Here is a 24402-nt window from a genome sequence, read left to right as displayed (position 1 = left end):
TAGCACAGTAAAAATGACATTTTAAAGGACAATTCCGACAATTAGGGGTTAAAGTAACACCAGGTATTTTTTACTCTCGGGGTCCCCCTACAGTTGGGAAATAGTATTGTCCTCTACTTCTTTCGTAAACTGTTTTCCTTCATGCACGCGCATTTGTTTACAACCATGAAAGCCCTGAACACAGTTGGAGGAGGTCACATGCAGGTGTTCTGCTTGCGTCGTGTGAATGTCTTCATCCCAGGTACAGCATGTCGTATGAATATAATTTCATAGGTTTTATTTTTTTTTTCTAACGACAAATGATCACGATGCTCACGTTTACAAGCCAGCGTCATTATAGTAGCCTAGTCTATTGGTTACCGTTTTACTGAATCTATATGTTAATTCAATGCAATGTCTGAGTGGTAAATAATAACGATATATCGTCAATATTATAATATCAAGCTACCCTAAATGAATCAGCAAATTTTACAAATCGATTTGCATTACAGCTTGAGGCAAGAAAAATAAACGAATATCACAGACATGTTAATAGGTATCCTAAAATATGATTTTGTACATCTTATTTATTTCCTTGCAAGAATGTAGCCCCTACCAAACCTTGTACACGCCGTTTAGAAGTTAAAACCCCAGTTAACTTTATTTTGAAGATAAACGGAGGATAATTTAGCTTCCGTAACATTGTAAGGCAGACAAAAAAAACCCAAAGAGACAGGCTAGTATGCAATAACGTACTTACTAGTCTAAAATCATGATAGCCAAGTCCGCATCGGTCGGCCCCCCTCCTCCTCCTTCAGCTCACGCCAGAAAACACTGACCCAAAGTTGATCCTCGTTCTGCCTTTAACGCGATCACTTTCTCTTTTTGCTTTGCTCCGATAAAACCTTTGCTTTCTGTGCTACTTCAGCCATGACTATAACATTTGGCTTGCACATCCGATTTTAAGGAAGTGGGGTGGTGGTGGAAGTGACGTATATGCCGTAAAGCATTTGAATTTTGTAGTTCTCTTTGTTCGCCGGGTTACTACCCGAAACCCGAAGTTTAAAAGTACGATTAAGAACTCTACAGACACCGTCAGGCTATGGCAGATGTGTCATTCAACCTATTGTGAGTCGAAATATATTATGAAGGTTGAAAAGTTACCTGGTGTTACTTTAATAACTCGTGGGTATCGAGTCGACCGGGATGTGCTTTCATTATATGTACCCAGTTTTAGCTTGAACCACAGATTAGCTTATAATGCTAGCATATAGGGCATAGAGTAAGTAAAAATAAAAATTGCTAGTTAATACCACTAACAAGGTTTAAAAATAGCCCCACACTAAAACGGTAGCATAATGAGGGTCCCTACCTGCAAACCGAAGCATTGTAAGAGCACAGACAGTTTAATAAGAAGATACTTTAAAAAGACTTTGTATACAGACAGGAGCCATCTTTGGAAAAATGTCTCGACCAGTCGAACCATGAACGCCATGCTGCGTGAGCTGAACTGTGGCTTAGAATCTCATATGGTCCAGTGTTTCCGGAAGAAAGCCCCGAGTGCATAAGAGAAGCACTGAACACAACAGAGAAAATAAATATATATATATAAAAAAAACCCAAACTGAACTCAACAGAGTTTGATGTAATTTGTAAAAAAAAAAAAAGTGTTCGTTTTTAAAATAAGTTTGTTTTTAGTTAGTTATGTGATGATAAAATAACGGTGCTCTAACATCATGATTGACAGCGGTGATTGACAGGTAGTCAATCACAGTGCGAGGTAGTCACTGAAGCACCAGCGGACTTTTTTTAATAATCTTGATTATGTGGTTAATTTACCTTATTTTAACGAGGTTCTGCAATCAGCAGACATCATTGGAAAAGAACGAAGCAGACAGAGGACACTTAATGAAAGTGCGGGGGGCGTGTGCTTGCGTTTGATTCAGCGAGAATGAGGCCGCGGCCTTGATTTCGCGGCTTTACTTCCTGCTCACGACTGGTCCCGAAACACGCAAGTGTGCGCAGACTCAAGTTCCAAGATGTCAGCGTCATATCGAGACACTGGCGGCTTCAGTTCTCTCTCATGGAAAAGAGCGAGGGGGCGTCGTCCATCTTTTTTAACAGTCTATGCTCGAAACAGAGATTTTTCAAAGGCACAATCCAAACGGAGGACTACGAGAAATTTCACAGAATGCATCGCAAATAACCGGCGAGATGGCTTCACAAACGGTTAAACATTTAAATTTAGCGCCAGAAGACACCACCATGCACTTCCTCTTATAATAACACTATAGTCACTCTCATAATAATAGTGTAGTCATTTAAATTAAGAAATTGTATAATAAATTACCTTTCCGAAACAAAAGACATTTCGAGGAAGGAACAATATAATCATCATGTTTCCTCTGAGGTAAAAGCAGCTGTGCTCATTGTCAGTCGTTAGCATGGAAAAAGCTTGTAAAAACTCGTGACGTCAGAGCCATCAGATTTCACAAACGTTATTCCTATCGACCAGCATGTACTGTAGCACGGCTGGTTTCCTTTCTCTTGATTCATACAAACGCAACCGGTCCCATCTTGCTTTTAAATTACCGATTGTATTGAAAATAAAACTTGAGTATTTCACTAATACCCTTTACAGGTTATTTTGCGATAACTCACCCATTATTATCTTGTACATTAGGACTTAAAGTTCAATCTATTGCTGACACAAAGGTGTTGCATGGATTCAGATGCATTCAGACGTCATTGTAATGGGTACACTATTCCTTTCAACTGTTCCAAACAGATGTTTTCTGTAGATTCCCATCCCCCATCACCATTTGTCCTCTATTTGATTTATCCTTTTAATATCATTATGATTAGACCTTCAAAACTGAGCCATGCACAATCTTAAAGGGATTTGAGGTCTACTGTTCCTCAGTTTGCATGTAGTGCAGTAAATACAGCGCTGAGAACAGTTCAGTCCCGGTAAAGGTCATTCGTGTCATCTGGGACTAAGTTTCGAATGGAAATCCAGTGTTCTTCACTGTGAGCCCTGCTAAATAGACTGGGAGGAAAATGTCAGCACTGTTTTAGCTTGACAAAGTGCCTTGCTGTTTCAAAATGAGCAGCTGTTCACAGTGCACTCCTAAATAGACGGCTAACTGAGGGCATTTCAAATTTGTGAATGAATGAGTTGATTTGAAAGGACATTGACCAGCTAAGCTATTCCATTTAAAAACTAGCATTGACTTAGTCGCCTCAAAGGCCCATTGTCTGAGCTTTTAGCAAATGGTCGGAAAACAAAGTGAGCTTTCACGATTCAGACACTGTTCAGTAATTCTGACTTTTTATATAAATAAAAATTGATTTATTTGTACACCGAATAAACTGCTTTTACACAGAGAGCAAATAGCATTTGTTATCGAAAGAGTTTAGTGATTAAATGAGTTAAGTCAAAAAACTAAGGGTGATTTGGGAGTCTTTCCATTTAATATTGTAAATAGTCGCTTAGTGTTAATGTAGTGTGACATCATCTCTCCAAAGGACATTTCAAATTTGTGTATGCTAGTGCAGTGCCCATGCAAAATCAGTTTTTGTGTGTGTTTTTTAATAATTGTTGGTTTGCTGTCTTTGAGTGCTCATTGTTACAATTACACAGCGAAAGTTCAGTGACATTTTTATTTATGCATGGTAGAAAGCAAATACTGATACTGACATAATGACATACAATAAATATGGAAAATTGAACTACATGGTTGCATAACAAATTTATAATGGTGATATACTGTATGGTGACATGTATTTGGGTATGTGCAGGTAGCAGGAGTTTAGATTAGAATAGATTAGATTTACATGAGTTTGAGCTTGCAGAGTACAATTATAGAGTCAATGAAAGGCAGTTCGTCTAACCAGAAGTGCAAAAATGCAGAAAAGTGCGATGTGAACAGTATAGATAGATAGTGCAGTATAAACCGTATATGACATATAGTGCAGTGTAGACAGTAGTATACAGTTGGTATGGTGTCACATTATAACAGATTCAGTTAACATCCACAAATGAACAAGTGCAACGTTTCAGGAGATTGTAGGCATATAGCCAGTTTTAGCATTAAGATCAGGCTGTTTGACTCGTTTACTACTACTATCCAGTTAACGACCGATACAATAACGTCAAGCACAACAAAGGTGAACACAAACAGCTAACTTGGTTGATTCAATGATGAAAAGTAAGTATGGCTTTCCTTTCACTGGAAAGATGGGGATTTGCCATCACGATCGGCAGGGGCGATTCTAGGATTTTCCTTTTAGGGGGGCTTAGCCCCCAATGAGGGTATGATTAAAAAAAAAATTAAATAAAATTTTTTAAAAAACTAGGTAAAAGTTTAATTAAGGGTCTAATGCTCACTTTCTCAGGTTTTGCTCAGGTTTTATAAGTACTGTAGTCCTGAATTTGAGTTGTATTAGTTGGGAGTTCGGGGTTTCCCTGAGAAAATTTTTAATTCTCTGAACTATTACGTCCATTTTAAGATGTTTTGGAGGCATTTATATATATATATATATATATATATATATATACAGTATATATATATATAAAACCATGTCAGTGGGCAGCTGAATATTTTTCTCTCCTCATCAGCATCAAACTCTTTTTCTCTTTGTTTTTCTCTTGCCCTGTCTCTTCCCCTCCTAAAGTTGAGCTTTGACTGATAATAGGCTTTTCATTTTTGTAAAAAAAAAGCACACTTGGGATAAAGCGCTTTCTGATTCTGATGCCTATACAGGGCTGTGGACAGATCACCCCTGACGATCGGTAAGAGTAGAGTTAGCCTCGTTTAAGCCTGCAGTGAATAAAATATAATATTTAGAAGTTAACAGTGTTGCTGACTCAATGTCTAGACTTAGTGTTTACGTCAGAATGTTTATTTTTAAACCACAACCTTCTAAATATCTTCAATTTTTACTTCTTTTATTGATATCTTTTTGATTTCTAATCCAAACAACGCAAAACTCGACACTGCGCTTACTCGTACCCGTTACAAGACACCTGTCAAGTTTGAAATCCATCAGACTACGGTTAATAAGACATGCGAATAACAGACAGACAGACAGACAGATGTTCCTGTAATTTATAGATAGATAAATATGTTTGTGTGTTTGTGCAATGCATGTGTATATATAAATAATTAAATCAATTTTTTATATACATTATATATATATGTGCGTGTGTGTGTGTGTGTGTGTGTGTGTGTGTGTGTGTGTGTGTGTGTGTGTGTGTGCGCATGTTTTATATGCGTATATGAAGAGTTCAGATGCAAAAGCCTCTAAATGCCATTTGAAATTTTCTTCTTTAATGATGATTTGTATCAAACTTGCATATTTAAGTTCAGTAATTTCACTTAAATAACAATTAATAGGTAATTATCATTGCCATTTAAGTGAAATCGCTGAACTTAAATATACAAGCTTGATAAAAATGATCATTCTAGAAGAAAATTTCAAATGGCATTTAGAGGCTTTTGCATCTGAACTCTTCATATATATATATAATTTATAATGTTACATTTGAAACCTTTTTTCACATGTAAACATGAGTTCACAGAGGGAATTTGCATTAATCACCGTTTCAGACTTACTGGGGACAGAAGTTGGTTTACATGGGGGCACACCCACAGAAGTTAACAAGATATCTCTTAACTCTCCACACCTTCTTACCTTTTTGGTTTACTTCTGTGGGAATGAGATCTTTGTACCAGTCACACTGAGACATTTCAAATGATACCAAACATGTATAATACTTTATGATAATTGTTCATATTAAACCATATTGATTTTTGGGTGAATTCAGGTAGGGATGGATGAAGGGAGTGATGTGTATATTGGGAGGTGATCAACTCAAGTGTGTCTCGAATGGGGATGGTAATATAGCAACAGAGTTCAAATGTTAATTTACTTTGTTTCAGAGAGTATCCCTCTCTTCCAGTTCTTCCAGTTTCTCCAGTCTTACAACATAATCATTTTTATATATTGTACAAACAGTATATTCTATACACTAACCCTAAACACATTTTAATTTTCCAAAACCTAATTTAGTATGATTTATAAGCTATTTTCCCTCATTGGACAAAAAAATATTTCTAGAATGGCCATCCTTGGTCCTTCCATACCACACACACACACTCTTTTGAAATGGTACACACCTGTCTTCACCTGAAATGACTCTGATTAACTGCAAATAAACCTCAGCTCTTCTTTTCTGACATCTTGGTTGCATGCTACTACAAGAGCAATGGGCCACAAAGAGTTAATGAAACATCAACTTTAGCTTTTCTTTTACATTTAAAGGTGCAACGGTTCTGATATGGTTTATCTTTGTTTCATTTCGTCACAAAAAACAGCTATTTTAAAAGGGGTGTGTAGACTTTTTATATCCACTGTATACCCAGGCATTTCTTTATGAGATTTTTCCTGCTGATGTAATGTAAATATATTTTTAAAAAACATTTTTTGCTCTCTAAATGTGCTGATTTTCTTGAACAGAGGGACCTTGTGGGTAACAAAAACATTGTTGGTTTCCTGGACTCCAACATCACAGCAGTTGGATCGGGAGATGTTTGGGAAGTTCTCATACTGATGGACTTCTGTAGAGGTCAGTGTGTTTTTCCCACTGCTTTTAGTGTTCTAGACTGTAATGTAACACTTTTGTTCATGTGGTGATCCAGGTGGGCAGGTGGTGAACCTGATGAACCAGCGCTTACAGACTGGATTCAGTGAGCCAGAGGTGCTGCAGATCTTCTGTGACACATGTGAAGCTGTCGCTCGACTACATCAGTGCAAAACTCCCATCATCCACAGGGACCTCAAAGTATGAACTCTCTCCAGACATTTATTATTCTGTTAATTTCTTGAAGAATTAGTTCACCCAAAAATGTAAATTCTGTCATTATTTAATCACCTCCGTTTCGTTCCAAACCTATATGAGTTTCTTATGAAACACAAAATAAGTGTTTTCGCTCCTCTTTTCCATACAATTAAAACACACAGACGATGTTGTGTTTTGATGACTCAAATTTTAATATTTTAAAATGTACTGAGTGAAGTATTGCTTTAACCCTGTAAAGCCTGACATACAAAATATTTTTTTGGAAAGAACAGGTTTATTAAATAAGGTGTGAGAGGCTGTGCTGTATCGTGAATAAGTAACGGCAGAGGGCGCAGTTAGGCTCGACGCGAAGTACTTATTCACGATACAGCACTTGCCTCGAGTACCTATTGCTTTCATTAAACGGTTAACACTCAATAAAAATATTTAAGTAAAAAAAAAATAGATATATATATATTAGTGCAACTTTCATTAAAGCCACACTATGCAGCTCTGATGTTTGTGTGAAACAGCGAACCCTAGAGCCGCTGTGGTGTACTTGCACTGTCATAAATAACCGTAACTCCCCTGTTACTGCAGTCTACTGAACTACTGATGATGGTAATAGGTTAATAATAACTATATGTCAAGTGTTAAACTACTTTATAATAATAAAGTTGCCTACCGCGTTTGCTGGCTTATAATGTTTTTACATGATTTCTATAGCCTATAGTGTAGGACTACTGTATAATTTCATTTGTGTTTTTTGATTGTAATGTAAACATTACAAAATGTCAGATGAAATCAATAAAGTTAAATGTACATTGCATTATTTCATAACATTGGCTGTTATGATTTCATTAGATATGATTATTACAATTTATCATAATAGTTAGCGAATTGTGCTCAGTTACACTATTTACAACCTCTATGCTTATATACAGTATGTCCTAATAATAATGTGAGATATTGACTATGTCCTCATGATAATCGCAGGAATCAACATCAACAGCGTCAAGATTTAATTGACTCATAATTAACAGAATTTGAAGTAAAGTTACAGTCGGAAGTGCACTGTTAATCAGATTAAGTTTGTATAAGCACAGTATGCATGCCGTAAGAAATTCGAACCAGACACAGGACTAACGTTATGTGAGTTCAGCTAGCAAACTAGCTCTTGAGCCAAGCTAGGCAATAAAACATAACGAAAAAAAAAAAAAAACCTAAGAGAAACGACTGTTTGTTAGGAAGTCTGCTTACAGCTCTGGTAATCAAAATCTAGCTAGACATATGTGGGAATTATTGAACTGGTCTAATTATCATCAACATACGCAAACAAGTTTACAAATGAGAGATTTACTTACAAGTCCATCAACAAGATCGCCAGGTCAGCATCGGTATTGCATCCAGTGCGCGCCAACGAGTGAAAGCCCGACTGAGTGAACTCTCGTCCGGTTTCTAGCATGGTCCGGCTCCCTTTTTCTTGACATTTCTGAGTCTAACCGAGTTTTCTTGGATGCGCGCAAGTGGCTTCGTCTTGTTGTTGGTGTGTGTGACGTCGTTGCCGTAAAGCATTTTGTGATTCTTGCGAGATTTGTCAGGGGCGCCGCTCTCAAACTTGCATCGCTGGTTTTTCCGGCGGCGTCCCCCCCAACTTTACTACCAGGATGATTCGCCCTACTATGACTTTGTTTACAACCTAAACGACTTTGAAGCTGTTACAAATCTTGCATAGTGTGCCTTTAAGTAATATCACCAAAAGCCTTCCTTCCGCTGGAAAAAAAAATAGTCCCTGACCGTGAACAGCAACATCGTTCCAATGTGTAATATGCATGAAAGCTCAAATAAAAACAACATAGGAAGCGCAGTGTTGCGCAGTGATAAATAGAAACGTTGGGTGAAGCGGTCATAGCCGTGTTTTATCATGAATAAAGCACAGCTATTGACTAATCAGAATCAAGGATTGGAACTAACCGTTTTATAGTTATATATGCATATGTGTTTTTTTGTTGCATATAATATTTGATACATTAGGCTTTTATGGCTCAGTATGACTCGAGGAAAAAAACAACAACTCCGTTTTATTTAGAGGCTCAAACTAAGCAAAAATATGCCATTTGGTGCATTTGTCAAGGCCAAAAAGTAAAGTTTCTTTGATTGTAATGTAAATCAGTGAGATCTTTATAACAGTGTAACAGACTTCTTGGATGAAGTAGTATCCCCCTAGCCTGGCTGCGCCCTCCTACGCACTTCCGCTCAATTTCATTTTACTTCTGTACTACGTCTGGGATCGCTCCATATCCTTAGGTTTCCAGAAACCAATTTTTTGTAGGACCAATCAGCGAATAGAGGGAGTGGCTGAGAAAGATGACGTTGATGTAAGCGCGTCAGTTTCAATTCAGTAATGGCAGCGGAGAAAGACGCGAGAAAAGCTATTCGGTTCGTTGTTGGAAAAGAAACTGCCGAATATACAGAATTTAAAGCCGGATTGTTGTCGTCTAACCTCTTGTTGCACAACTGAGGACCAAGTGAAGGAGGCAGAAAGTTTGGAAGTTTGTGCTGGGCAGCTCGTGCACGATGACCGTGACATTTTGGACGGACGGTTTAGCCTGGTGTTCGCGGTGTTCGGAAGCCCCGAGTCCTGGCTGCTAAACTATGGTTGAAGATCCGCTCAGGAGTCGTGTCAGTCGCTCATATTCCCAACTGTATATTTACTGATTCTTGTGATGAATAGAACATTTTGAGCCCCTTTGTGCACTCGTGCAGGAGGTTGGTGTGTCAGTTTTACATGTTGTAAATCATACAAATTGGTTGTGATTTAAAAAAAAAAAAAATTGTCATAAATAAAAATGTGAAAAAGCATACTTTGAAGATATTTGATTTTCAGTTTTAGATGGCAATGGTTGATTTGTTTTACTAAAAAAAATAAATGCCACATAAAAATGTACAAACACATACTTTGAAGACCATAATTAAGGTAATTAAGAAACAATAAGACGTAATATGAAAAATTGTTGTTTATTACACATCTGCAGATAGAGACAGACTGATCATTCACTGTAGCTGCTACAGCATTTGCGGCAGATCAGAAACGACCACAGCGGCGTATTTGGAATGATTAGACACAGCTTCCACCATTGAATGAATACATCACTGTCCTTCGTGTCAAATATACATTTCGAATTAATAATTGTTCCTAGATTAACAAAACCTGCGGCGCTCGTTGACTGAAATCCTATTGTAAACATAATCCTCCAGCCATTTCGGCGCGTGACATACGTCACTCACGACACCCCGTTAGCGATTGGCTATGGCAGATCGTGAGTGACTTTGGGCAGATCCAATAGATTTGAACTTTAATAGTTAACCCGCCTACAAGGAAGGAAACGTTTTTCAATGGAGCGGTTCCAGACTCTATGTGAAATGAAATGAACTAGAGTCTGGTTGAACCAGGCTAGTATCCCCCAATATTAAGTCTTAGTATGATGATATTTTAATGCTTAGTTTTATGATTGAAGCTCTGTAGTTTTCATTGTCGGGGCAAAACGTTTATTTTTCACATTTTAACATGATTTTTCTAAAAAATGATGTGTGGAGAATCAAGTAAAAGTCAGTGGATTCAGTCTAGAAAATGTTCAACTTGAAATATTACTAATAATATAAAAGTTATTAGATTTACTTTTAAGATTGCACAGCAAAAACACCTGAAGTGGGACGTTTTTACAATGATAATAAAAGGCCTTTTACTTGCTAAAATGTATAAATGAAGAGTTCAGATGCAAAAGCCTCTAAATGCCATTCTTCATTGCCATTTAAGTGAAATTACTGAACTTAAATATACAAGCTTGATAAAAATGATCATTTTAGAAGAAAATTTGAAATGGCACTTAGAGGCTTTTGCATCTGAACTCTTCAAATAGAGACATACATACTATATACATAGGCATATACTACTATATAAAGATATATTAGATTTTGTGCAACAGGTTTTTCAGCATAAGTTTTGATCATGTTGATAACTTAGAGGCCTTAGAAATGTGTGTATCAAATATACAGGGTTGTTATCTGACTTGCTTTTTATGATTGTGCACTTTTTTATTTTTACTGGTTTTATTTATTTATTTATTTGAGTACTGTTAAGCTTTTCAAAAACAAAGGCAGAACTTATCCCACATGTCTGCTTTCTTTGGCTGTTTTAGGTGGAGAACATCTTGCTGCATGACAGAGGTCATTATGTGTTGTGTGATTTTGGCAGTGCCATTAACCGCCCCCAGAATCCACAAGCAGAAGGTGTAGCGGCTGTAGAAGAAGAAATCAAGAAGTGAGCATCATTCCTTGTTTATATCGCAAACCACAGTTTTACTTTTTTACATCAATTAAATCTTCTACTCTGTGTGTGTGTTTAAGGTACACTACTCTTTCATACCGCTCCCCAGAAATGGTGAATCTTTATGGGGACAAAGTTATCACTACTAAAGCAGATATATGGGTACGTTAAATGGGTGAGACTTTTAGAGAATAATTCTGTTATCTACAACAACAGTGTGTTTCAGTTACCAAAGCTTTGGCCAGCCTTCCCTTTGATAGTGTTTTTAAAAAGATAGTGTTTGTGTGTTTGTGTCCTCAGGCTTTGGGCTGCTTGTTGTATAAGTTGTGTTATTTCACATTGCCGTTTGGAGAGAGTCAGGTGGCCATCTGTGACGGCAGCTTCACCATTCCAGACAACTCCCGCTACTCGCACGACATGCACTGTCTCATCCGTAAGTTACGCTGTTGATTCGTTATCTGATTAGATTTTTTTTAATGAAAAATTATCTTGACGATTTTGACACTTCATGCAAGTTTCATAGATAATATTTTATGTGCGTGTCCTAAATGCACACAATTAAAGGGTTAGTTCACCCAAAAATGAAAATTCTGTCAGTATTTACTCACCCTCATGTTGTTCCAACCCCGTAAGACCTTCGTTCATCTTCGGAACACAAATTAAGATATTTAAGATATTAAGATCGCTCCTGCATACAGTCCATAGGCTTCTTGAGGGACTGGCTCTTGCTGTCCTCGAAAAGTCATTAAAGACATCGTTAAAATAGTCCAAGTGACTACAGTGGCTCAATCTTAAGTTTATCAAACGACGAGAATACTTTTGTGCGCAAAAAAACAACAAAAATAACGACTTTATTTCAACTATTCGTTTATTTCTCCATGAGCCTGTAAGTCAGTTAACGTAGTGTGATTGCGTAGAGCTACGTCACACGTAGGCTCACTATTGGCCGACGCTGGTCATGTGTGTGTGATGCGTGTGACGTACAATAACAGAAGCTTACGCTATTAAACTAGTAACCTGACTCGCGCAGAGGGAGAAATAAACGAATAGTTGAAATAAAGTCGTTATTTTTGTTGTTTTTTTTGCGCACAAAAGTGTTCTCGTCGTTTGATAAACTTAAGATTGAGCCCCTGTAGTCACTTGGACTATTTTAACGATGTCTTTAATGACTTTTCGAGGACAGCAAGAGCCAGTCCCTCAAGAAGCCTATGGACTGTATGCAGGAGCGATCTTAATATCTTAAATATCTTAATTTGTGTTCCGAAGATGAACGAAGGTCTTACGGGGTTGGAACAACATGAGGGTGAGTAAATACTGACAGAATTTTCATTTTTGGGTGAACTAACCCTTTAAATAGTGTTTTCAAAAGTAACTTCAGTACCAAGTCGGTACTGAAATTTAAAAAAAAATGTGACGATACCAGTATTTACCTCTAGCATTTTGAGCATGTTGGATTATTAAAAACATCTGTTTGGACATTGCGTTAAACCGCTCAACATGTATGTCAGAAACATGCTTCAAAAACATGTTGTAAATAGACACTTTTCATCGAGCGCTTGCACAGATACACGCGGGAGCGTTTGAAAGCGGCGTCTATCACCAGATCGGTTTATAAGTGGATATGTAGGGATCCACTCATAGACGCCTGCTTTCAAACGCTCCATTGTTTGTCTGTGTAAGCGCTCGGCAAAGAGCATCAATGATGTCTATTTACAACATGGATTTGAAGTGTTGATCATTGCAGCCAATCACAGACATATATTAAGGGGAATGAACACAATGGCCAATAAGAGGTGTTTAAGAATCCGTTCAACAGCGCTCAAAATGGGAGTGAAATGCCTGTCACATTGTTAAAAATTTTGTACAAACTTGGTACTGAAGTCATTGCTTTTGACAACACTACAATTAGATAATATTTTCACACTAGTATAGTTTGGCAAAATTACAGCTTAAATTGTAAATAATGTCCAGAACGAATTCTTTTCACAATTGATTTGTTTTAATAAAAAACATTATTTGTGACAGATCTATTGTTGGAAAAGACACCACAACCGAGGACTGAGTTGTATAATAATAATTTACAAAAAATGTCAAAGTGGTTTGTTCATTTCACTCTTTGTTTATATTATCACAGTTTCAAATATTTTGTATGTAAACATTTAATATTATGTAGACTACCGTTGTTAGTTTTGAGGTCGGTAAGATGTTTTAAAAAAGAAACTAATTCTTTTATTCACCAAGAACGCGTTAAATTTAAAGACATTAATAAGGTTACAAAATATTTATATTTCAGCTAAATGCTGTTCTTTTGAAAAGCTTTTGACCTAAAATAAAGTGTCACCATTTCCACAAAAATATGCAGGACAACTGGTTTCAAAATATATTATAATAAGAAATGTTTCTTGAGTTGCAAATTTGCATATTAGAATAATCTGAAGGATCATGTGACACTGAAGACAGCTTTGCCATCTCAGGAATAAATATTATTACTGTTTGTTCTGATTATTATTAATGTTTCATAATATTACTGTTTGTTCTGTATTTTTTTATCATTATAAATGCAGCCTCAAGAGCATAATAGACTTTTCTTATTTAATATATACTGTATATATTATTGCCCACAACCTTTGAATAATAGGGAATATCATATTTTGGGACAAAGGCTTTATACAAAGTTTTGTCATGAAACTCTAGATGGCGCAGGCTGAGAGGTCTTTAACTCAACCTGCTGGCAATCACATCATTCTCTAAAGGGCGCAGCTGATTGGTTCCTGCTGTATCAGCAGCCAATGAGCTCACTGCTCAACATTCAAATACATGGCCAGCGTCTGTTGTAGCAGTGCAGCGCGCTTTCAGAAACCCTCCACCTTCCCCAGCTCCACCTCTATAACTGCTACAGGTCTGCTATATTGTGCAACAGCAGCGTGTCTTACTTGCTCACAGCAGCGTATCGTGTACGTGTGTATCTATTCCGCCATTACCAAATATATTAACATTGTTATATCCATTGTCATGCCAAACCCTCTGAGAGTTGTCTTATGCCAGCATTTAAAAGGTAGCAAAAACAAATAAAGACACACACAAAAAGAAACTTTAAAGGAGTAGTTCACTTTTGAAAAAACTTTTGCTGATGATTTACTCACCCCCATGTCATCCAAGATGTCCATGTCTTTCTTTCCTCAGTCGAAAAGAAATTAAGGTTTTTGATGAAAACATTCCAGGATTTTTCTCCTTATAATGGACTTCCATGGGGACCAGGTCCAACCGAGGTCCAAACGACAGTTAATAACAGTTACAGATGCAGCTTCAAATGTCTTTAAACGACACCAGACGATGAATAAGGGTCTTATCATGCGAAACGATCGGTTATTTCAAAGCTTATTCCAAAAATGTAACTTTTCTAAGGACAAATGCTAGCCTTGTAATATATTGTGAGGCGCGTTTGCAACGTCACGTAATACGTAATTATGTTCAAAAGGTCACGGGCAACGTAGCCGGAAGTACAGAATCAAAATCGTCCGACATCGTTGTTTTACCTTTTGATTCCTTTTTTGTAAACGGCGTTTGAGTTAGTTTTCACGTTCAACCTATGCGTTCAACTTGTAAACACTGACTCTGTACTTTCGGCTACGTCGCCCGTGACCTTTTGAACATAATTACGTATTACGTGACGTTGCAAACGCGCCTCACAGAATGGAGAAAGGCTAGCATTTGTCCTTAGAAAAGTTACATTTTTGGAATAAGCTTTGGAATAAGCTTTGAAATAACCGATCGTTTCGCATGATAAGACCCTTATTCATCGTCTGATATCGTTTAAAGACATTTGAAGCTGCATCTGTAAGTGTTATAACTGTCGTTTGGACCTCGGTTGGACCTGGTCCCCATGGAAGTCCATTATAAGGAGAAAAATCCTGGAATGTTTTCATCAAAAACCTTCATTTCTTTTCGACTGAGGAAAGAAAGACATGGACATCTTGGATGACACGGGGGTGAGTAAATTATCAGCAAAAGTTTTTTCAAAAGTGAACTAATCCTTTAATGTGACCTTCATATAACACAAAGAGGGGGAAAAGTAACACATTTTCTAGATTTACCAAAGCTGATTTTTACCTTTTATTTTACCCATCAGGTTACATGCTGGAGCCAGACCCAGATGTCAGGCCAGATATCTACCAGGTGTCATATTTCGCCTTTAAACTGGCACGGAAAGAATGTCCTGTACAGAATATCGACGTAAGACCTGCTCATTCAGACTGTGACGAATGACTTAAGATCTCTCTTCCTTCTTCCTGTGCTATACCCTGCGCTTTGCCCTGATCTTCTCACCTGTTTTCCTGCCACACTCTTTTCCAGCTCATTCTTCTTAATCCATGTTTAATTCATGCCCAATCCTTTCAGTAGATATAGTAAGCGTTTGCACGTAGCGGCAGAGGAAGTGGAATGTCGCTTTTGGCTGCCATTTGGCCCAGATCCAGTGGTCCCTCCCTCCCACTCTGAGCGGTATTGATAGCATAATGGAAGCATTGAGTCATGATCAAAGACATATTAACATTGGCACCGCAAAGTGTTGCTTAGAGTTCAATAGGAATGACCTCCAACAAACAGCTTTTTCAGTGTTGCTGCTACAAAAAGACTTGTTGGAAAATAACAATAATAATTCTCCCTGTAAAGTTAGTCTGATACAAGTCATATTTTTGTTATTAAAGAATTAGTTCACTTAATTTACTCACCCCCACGTCATCCAAGATGTTCATGTCTTACTTTCCTCAGTCGAAAAGAAATTAAGGTTTTTGAGGAAAACATTCCAGGATTTTTCTCCATAGTGGACTTCAATGGGGTACAACAGTTTGAAGGTCCAAATTGCAGCTCCAAAGGCTCTACACGATCCCAGCCGTGGAAAAAGAGTCTTATCTAGCCAGATGGTTTGGCTAAGACCCTTATTCCTCGGCTGGGATTGTGTAGAGTCTTTTGAAGCGGCATTTAAACTGTAATTTGGACCTTCAAACTGTTGTACCCCATTGAAGTCCACTACATGGAGAAAAATCCTGGAATGTTTTCCTCGAAAACCTTAATTTCTTTTCGACTGAAGAAAGACCGACATAAACATCTTGGATGACGTGGGGGTGAGTCAATTATAAGGACATTTTAATTCTGAAGTGAACTAATCCTTTAAGCACATGGGAAATCTTACTGTAATGTAAATGGGTATTTTTAGGGTTGGGAAATCAACCTGATTGTCTATCCAATGAGGTTTCCCTGACTCTCAAATAAATACCATTGCCAATTAACATGCCTTTATTACACATTTGTGTTTGTGCCAAAAACATGACACTTAGGGAGTGAGACACCTGACTACATAAATAACTTCATAAATTAAAGGCAGGGGAGGTAGAAATTTTCTAAAAAAAACTTTTTCCCAAATTTGTTTAAACTGTCTATATATACCAGTGATGCGCGGGTTGATCCAAAATGAGCGAGTGCCTGCGGTCATATCCACAGTTACGAGTCATCCAAAAATATTCTTAATGATATCCGGGTTGCGGTCGGTTGTGTCGTTTGAAAAAAAGATGCCAATTAAACCTTTGTATTTATATAGTACTAGAAACAATTTTACTAGAAACAATGAAATATATAGACCCCTTTTGCGCCGACGTCACAGTTACGTCACGGCGCTAGCTGGAGGCAAAACAAAGTGAAAACTGGAGGCGGTCAATGCTAAACAGCACAGATTCGGCTACATAATAAGGAGCTTAAATAATTGTTACTAGTATTAAATGTCATCTTGTTGTGTTGTTTGGTGCAAGAATTGATGAAAAATGAATATTCTGTATCTGGAACTTTTATTTCTAGAAAATATTCACATCATTAAAATCGCACTGTAATGTCACTCTTTACATTGTCGTGGTCTCGGCACTGGCTCGGCAGAACTGCGGATCGTACACACAAGTCTTGTACTGGACCATATAGGCATCTAAAGATTTATATGCCCTCAGTTTCTATTTACGATCGGTTTCTCTATAAGGTAGGTGTAGAAGTCAGGCCACTCAACCGAGGTAACGTACGTTAATCCTGTCAGATCATCCATGCATTGAGTGAGCGTGTAGGCGGGTACGGGTCGGCCAATCTGGTTCCGTCCGTTAAAAATAACTTTTGGAAATAACAATCACGGTCCTGGACACTGAGTGACCTTACACATTAAGATAATATCAGATTTTCTCCAGTCATTGTTAAAAAAACAAGCTAACAATCCTTACTAACTAGCGTTAGTGAAGCGGCCAGATGGATCTTTCTGCCTCCACCTAAGCTCCACCCACAAAAAAACGTCACCATGTTTACCAACTGTAAAAGGGTCTATAGGCCTACACTTTATTGGCTGAAGTACGTGGATGCGCAGTAGCCAATCAGCTGCTCGTGTTCATCACTTCTCTCAGCAGTGGCACTAACATGTCTCGGTTCAGTGAACTGTTGGAGTTACTGGAGTAAAATATAATTCGGGATATTGGTTTATTTCGATTCGGAGGGACTGCCAGGCACGTCTGAAAGTGAATAACTTTATTAACTTGTGGATCGATCAGCACTGACGCAAGACGCGAACTGTTTTGAACGATTCAGTTCGATTTAGTGTACTGGTTTGACCGGTTCATTGAAAAGAACCGGTTCAAAAGAACAAATCGTTCACGATTCGTGTCTATGATTACTACAGTCTGCAGAGAGATGGAGGCGGCAAGAGAAAAGGTGAAGACTGGGGAGTGGAAGCTCCGCAAATACACAAATATACAGAAATAATGAAAGATGATGACCAAAGTGCTGGCTTTGTTATGTGTAACTTTACGTCTTCTTCTTGCGATGCTGTGTTGTTACACACGTCTATGGCCCAATGACGCTACGATAAGCATTGATACTTTTAAAAAATGCGGTCAGGAAGCGGGTCAGGTACAATATTTTGTTTACAATATCTTTTTTTGCGTTTTTCTTTTTCATGCGTTTTGGAGGCGTGGCTTTGTAAGCATAGACGTTGGAACAGTCTATGGCCTGTGGCCGCCCCCCCTCCTCCGACGTAAAGGCGATTAAAGTGCGCGTCCGAGTGAAGACTGCGCGCCACAGAGAACATAGCCTACAACTGACAGCAGCGGCAACAAGCGTTCCTCTTGATTTCAAAAACAAAACATTTTAGCGCTAGATCTCTTATTTAAACGAACTAAATTAATGCTCTGCTTAACAGGTTATGTTTTATTCATGTTTAAAACGTTTTATTTTCCGATATATGGTGACTCAAGCACTGATGGATCAAGGAGCGGTCCATCAGTTGAGTCACCATATCGGAAAACATTTGGAATGGGTCAGACGTAGCCCACAGTAATTCTGACTTATTATGTTTTTTTAAAGAATTTCGTTTTTATAAATTGTATTTCATTTTAATCAATGGTTTTAATCAACAAGTTGACTGATAAATTCTCAGAAAATGGATTTAATACCAATATTTTGAAACGGTGCGTAATTCCGTGTATCTTATAAATTGTATTTCATTTTAATCAATGGTTTTAATCAACAAGTTGACTGATAAATTTTTAGAAAATGGATTTAATACCAATATTTTGAAACGGTGCGTAATTCCGTGTATTTTATAAATTGTATTTCATTTTAATCAATGGTTTTAATCAACAAGTTGACTGATAAATTTTTAGAAAATGGATATTTTGAAACAGTGCGTAATTCCGTGTATTTTATAAATTGTATTTCATTTTAATCAATGGTTTTAATCAACAAGTTGACTGATAAATTCTCAGAAAATGGATTTAATACCAATATTTTGAAACGGTGCGTAATTCCGTGTTACGCCCCATTTACGCAAACATTTACTTTAGCATGTTCATGCACAATTAATTGACGCATCTTACTCAGTGTTATTTTAGTATTCTTTATATACTATTATAATATGTATTCATATTTTGAATAAGCTTTTATTTTTATTTCAAGTTTTAGTAGTTTTGTTATGTGCTTTTGTAATTTTTTTTAAATTTCGGTTTAGCTTTATTTTTTATTTTTTAGATTTAGTCATTTTATTAAGTTTTAGTAATGAAGCTATTTCAGATATTTGCCAAGGCAACATTTTTAGTTTATCTAATATTTATATTTTATTTCAGCTTTACTTTTAATAGTTTTTTTTTTTCCTATTTAATAGTTTTAGTTTTGGTTGTATAACCTCAATTAAACAACACCATATTGGTAATAAGTAGAAGTCCTAAATTTCACTCAGCATGTTTTTGTGTTTTTGTGTTGAATTTCAGAAATCTCAGAAATAAGATGAGTTGCAAATGTTTCATGTTGACTAAAGACAATCATATACAACATATAACAATGTGATGGTAATTATAAAATTGCTCTCATTCCACTAGAATTCACCCATTCCAGCAAAACTCCCAGAGCCAATCAGAGCCAGCGAAGCCGTGGCAAAGAAGAGTCAAAACAAAGCCAGGTGAGACTTTTATTTATCTGTGTGGTCACAACTGTTTTTACCTTTTTTTTTTCTTCTTTAATCTTTGGATGCATATAGTGGTGCAGGGATTATGTGAAATAAGGCTTTTGGTAAACATAACTTGACAAATAGTTTTGTTCTACAGTGTAAATTGCACACACATACTCACATTTTTATGTAGGAACTTATTAGAAACAAATGTTTTTCGATATGGGTGGGTGCAGTTTACATTGTAGAACAAAACGTTCAAGTATAGTCATGTTATGTTTACCGCAGACCTTCTTTAACTTATAAACTGAAAAACCCCATTATAAAAACAGAGATCGGAAAATCTGGATTAATCTTCCAGGTTTTGACGTCCTCCCTGCAGCATTCTTATATAGTGGTAGTTCTGACTTGACTTTAACTTTTTTTTGTCATTCAGGCTCACTGATCCAATCCCCACTCTTGAAACGTCCATAGCGCCACGGCAACGTCCCAAGGCTGGCCAGGCTCAACCAATCGCAGGCATCCTGCCCATCCAACCAGCACTCACCCCTCGTAAAAGAGCCAATGCACCTGCAGGACCCAGCCAGCCAATCAGTGAGTTTAAATTTATGCTCCTTTATCCAAAATCGAACACTATCTAGGCATCACCACCACCCGAACAACCCCATTCGTGTGGCTACAGTCCTTCATCTCTTCCGGCTCGCTCTCTTTTTTTCACGTTTACTCTCGTATCCAGGCGACACTTCACCTGTTGTATTGACCGGCTTGCGTCTTTGGCTGACACACACAACTCTAGTATTCCCACTGGTTTAATCAGTGTGTTATTAGAGAGAGCTTTTAAAACCTCTCTGTTGAGCTCCTGACACACTGAATGCTTCTGAGCTGACATTTCACTTCTTATTTCTGGTCAATGTTAATTAAAGCGTTACACGGCTCATTGATAATGAATATACTGACGTATTGTTATCCTGAATGAGATTTAGCAGCAGATTATCCGGGTCTGTCTTAATTTAGGATGATGTTTCATTTTTATCAAGTAATTTATTATAGCTGAAATGCAAATGCTTCACAAAGTAACGAAATTGCTACCACACAGACCGAAATTTATTCTTTTTAATGTACAGAAACAGCAGCAAAGACAGAAAAGCAGTTTCTAATAAGTGCTATTCTTTTCAACTTTCGATTGATCAAAGAATGTATTTTTTCACAAAAATATGAAGTAGCACAACTGTTTTCAACATTGATGTTAAACAGAAATGTTTCTTGAGCAGCAAATCAGCATATTAGACTGATTTCTGAAGGGTCATGTGACACTGAAGAGTGGAGTAATGATGCTGAAAATTCAGCTGTGATCAAAGGAATGAATTACATTTTTAAGTATATTGAAATAAAAAAAGTTCACAATATTATTTTTTTTTTTTGTATTTTGATCAAATTCATGGCGCTTTGCAAACCATAAGACACTTCTTTAAAAAAAAGAAAAAAGAAGACCAACCCCAAACTTTAAAATTGTAATTTAAGTGAATATTTGGTTGTTGGAAATCTGAATAAAACATGTGGCTTATACCTGTATTAAATGTAATTCCTTATTTCATAAACACTTTGTATGATGTATGTATATTTGGAATATGTCATGTAAAGACATTAACCTGTTGACCATAAGTTGATGATTAAAATACTGTGTAGAATTACAAAATAATGCTGAGTAATAAATAACAGTGAGGGTCTCAAGTAGAGTAACTATTTATCATATATTGAATAGAGACAGATTTAAAAAAAAAAAAAATATATATATATATATATATATATATATACTGTATATGTGTGTGTGTGTGTGTGTGTACACATATATATACATATATATATATATATATATATATATATATATATATATATATATATTTTTTTTTTTTTTTTTTTTTTTTTTTTTTACTAAAAATATCAAATTACCGGTAAATCACGTTGTGAATATTCATCATCATCATCAACTTTATTTCCAGACTGTTGGTCCAAGGGACCAAGAATACTTAAAGAATACAAAAAAATACTGTGGTTTTGTTTTTTTAATTTGTGTTTTTCTATTTGTTCACAGGTGTTAACATGGCTTCCCAGCCTGTTTCTCTTGCCCAATCACAGGTTCCTGTCGCTCAGCAACAAGCCACTCCTATTCCAATACAGGCCACGCCCTCTCCACCGCAGACCACACCCCAGCACACACAACTGTTTGTACAGCAGCAAAATGCAGCCTTCTTTACTGCTCAACAACAGGTAACTGCTACAAAAAAAACAAAACACATGGATATAATCTTACAAATAATATAATTTAAAGCCAGCCTGAAATCAGAATTGACCATATTTACTTTTTTACTACACATTTATGTGTTACTGTGAACTTTCCCCTCATCGAAAACCCAATTATCCTCATAAATATGTCACATTATGGAAGTAAAACAGTTGTGATTTTGGTTTCATGTGAATTTAAGAATAATGCTACATCTGCAAAAAGAAGAAACGTTTTTGCACCATGTGATGTCAATTGTTGCACCTACCTCCTATTTTAGCAGCATCACTCAACGCAGACGAGCGCCAGTCCTGCACAAGCGGTTGCATCATCGTCCACCCCTGTTTCTACACACTCGAAACCTAAGAATAGGGCTCCCCCTCCACCCATACACCACCCTCAAACCAACCTCTTGACATTATCAGCAACCGCACAGACAAAAAGCAAAGCAACGGGCCCAGCTCCGCCTGCAGAGTGTTCACATATTAATAACGTAGATGGTGATACCTCGGCCCAACCTAAAACCAAAGCTATGGCACCTCCACCCCCTTCAGCACATGCCTCCACCCCTCCTCCACCTAAAACCACCTCCACTGACTCTGAAGTGGACCCAGTGCAGAGGGTAACCCTCCCAACATCTGTGTGTGTTCTGTTAGAGTGATTCTCTTCCCTTTCTAGAGCCTTTATCCTCCGCTTGTTGACTTGCCATGCACCTTCAACCTTGCTCATATAGGGGATTCATTGCTGTAAAGATTTTGTTCATGCATTTTTTGCAAATCGTTTCTAAGGTTTACATTGTCATAAAATCAGTAGGAGTTGACGGTTACTGTATTATTATACATGCAGGGCTAGGTGTCATGTACAACACAAGTGGAGTTCTATATAATAGACCTTAGTCAGGGCTGTCGTCATATTGAAATTTATTTAGATGAAAATGAAGCTGTGAGATATAAGTCTTTATAATGGCATGTAGTTTGTAAACTCAACTAGGGCTGCAGGATTGGATTGGGAAAAAAAAGTCAGAATTGCGAGTTATAAAGACCGAATGCTGAGTGGAAAAAGTTGCAATCATTTTTTAAACTGTTTTATTTTGTGGTGGAAACAAGCTTCCATAACTACTATTACTAGTAAATAAAATAAATAAAAAATACTAAATGTAAAAAAATATAATAAATATTACTATTGTGATATTTAACTGTAAAATAAATAAGAAAACAAGTATTTAAGAAAGAGTAGTATTTGAATTTTACATTAGCTGTAAAATTATAATAATGATTTTTATGACTGTCTAAATTTTAAGCTTTTATTTAGACGAAATCACAGGGAAACTGAAAAACTTCTCTTTTGTTTATAAGAATTTACATGTATGGAAAGATGGTTGTGTTCTTAAAATACCTCAAAACGACCCAAATGCAGAGATGATGTTCGTGTGGATCAGCGTTTACTTTGAACCGATTCGTTTTGAGACACTGCAAACACTGGAAACACTTTTAAGCTAATACTAATGATTTTTACAAACGGAAATTAATCAATTGAAAATTTACTTAAACTAGACAATGACTTTCTTCTAGAGCTGCTGTAAAGCCAAAACAATCAATTGTTGCATTAATTTCCTGTTATAACTGTAAAGCTATTTTATAACAATTTGTATTATAAAAAGCGCTATATAAATGAAGGTGACTTGACTACTCAAACAGTTTCAAACACTCTGAAATACTTGGTGTATATTTAGTTAATTAAATATTGCACTTAAACGGTTCCGTCAGCGGGTCAACTGGCACAACAACAACAACGCAACAGCCTCGTTTTAATTTCCGTCAAAAGTGATAAAAGGCGCTACCCTGGCTAAAATCTATAACTTTGTCATTAAACATGTGAAGTTCATCTTTGTTAACTCTCATGTCATTCCAAACTCATCTCATTTAAAACATGAAAGGAGACGTTTAGCAGAATATTCACATAAAGTGAAAGTATTTTAAATACCAATTTTACAAATTTAAAAATGTGATTCAGGAAAAAAACCCTTTGCTCTATTCTTAAGTTTAATTTGGGTTTGTATATTGGTCGTCTAAGTTTGTCACAAATGAGATTTGAGGGCAATGGCAAAGAATTTTTAGAAGATTTTCAATGAATAACGACTTGCATTTCATCTCGGTCGGTTCCTATGGCTTCCAAAGAGCTGAAATGAATCGTATGTACTACTTCAATAAGGCTGTGAAGCCCAAGTCCATATCCTCTTCCATTGTGGACAAAATGTAAAAATCATCATACGGAATAACATGAGGGTGAATAAATTAAATGTCCCATTCATCTAATAATACATTTAATCTTTCAAAGGTGAACCTTTGGCATTTTCTCATTTCACAGATCAACTTTTTTCAACAAATCAGTGAAATATCAGATTTGTCTTTTTTTCTGTACCTTTAAAGAATGACTGAATGACTCTTTTGCATATTTCAGAAATGAAATTCCTTTATAAATATTCTTCAGCTTCCACAGGCTTTAAT

At 36.7% G+C, this 24402-nt stretch overlaps 1 protein-coding gene and 1 long non-coding RNA gene across 10 annotated transcripts in view; one reads left to right on the top strand and one right to left on the bottom strand.

Annotated features, from left to right (window-relative positions):
- Positions 1 to 24402, top strand: part of aak1a (AP2 associated kinase 1a) — a 92609-nt gene that overhangs the window by 24669 nt on the left and 43538 nt on the right. For 8 of the 9 annotated variants that reach the window (XM_089119329.1, XM_089119330.1, XM_089119333.1 and 5 more), the window contains exons 3-12: positions 6502 to 6610; positions 6684 to 6826; positions 11023 to 11144; positions 11231 to 11312; positions 11451 to 11583; positions 15280 to 15383; positions 19547 to 19626; positions 20051 to 20208; positions 21707 to 21882; positions 22176 to 22517. In XM_089119329.1, the coding sequence (XP_088975455.1) occupies positions 6502 to 6610; positions 6684 to 6826; positions 11023 to 11144; positions 11231 to 11312; positions 11451 to 11583; positions 15280 to 15383; positions 19547 to 19626; positions 20051 to 20208; positions 21707 to 21882; positions 22176 to 22517 (1449 nt within the window). The remainder of the gene's footprint in view (positions 1 to 6501; positions 6611 to 6683; positions 6827 to 11022; positions 11145 to 11230; positions 11313 to 11450; positions 11584 to 15279; positions 15384 to 19546; positions 19627 to 20050; positions 20209 to 21706; positions 21883 to 22175; positions 22518 to 24402) is intronic. The other variant, XM_089119335.1, reaches the window with a different exon arrangement.
- On the bottom strand, positions 11020 to 15627 carry LOC148973634 (uncharacterized). Its single transcript, XR_016146449.1, has 3 exons — positions 15477 to 15627; positions 15261 to 15366; positions 11020 to 11122 (listed from the first exon to the last, which is right to left on the bottom strand). It is a non-coding gene; the product is annotated as an uncharacterized LOC148973634 (long non-coding RNA).

This window comes from Pimephales promelas, chromosome 14 (assembly GCF_988280905.1).
Source record: "Pimephales promelas chromosome 14, fPimPro1.hap1.1, whole genome shotgun sequence".
Lineage (NCBI taxonomy): Eukaryota > Metazoa > Chordata > Actinopteri > Cypriniformes > Leuciscidae > Pimephales > Pimephales promelas.
Note: the sequence above shows the minus strand (reverse complement) of the source record. Positions and strands in the feature narration are given on the sequence as shown.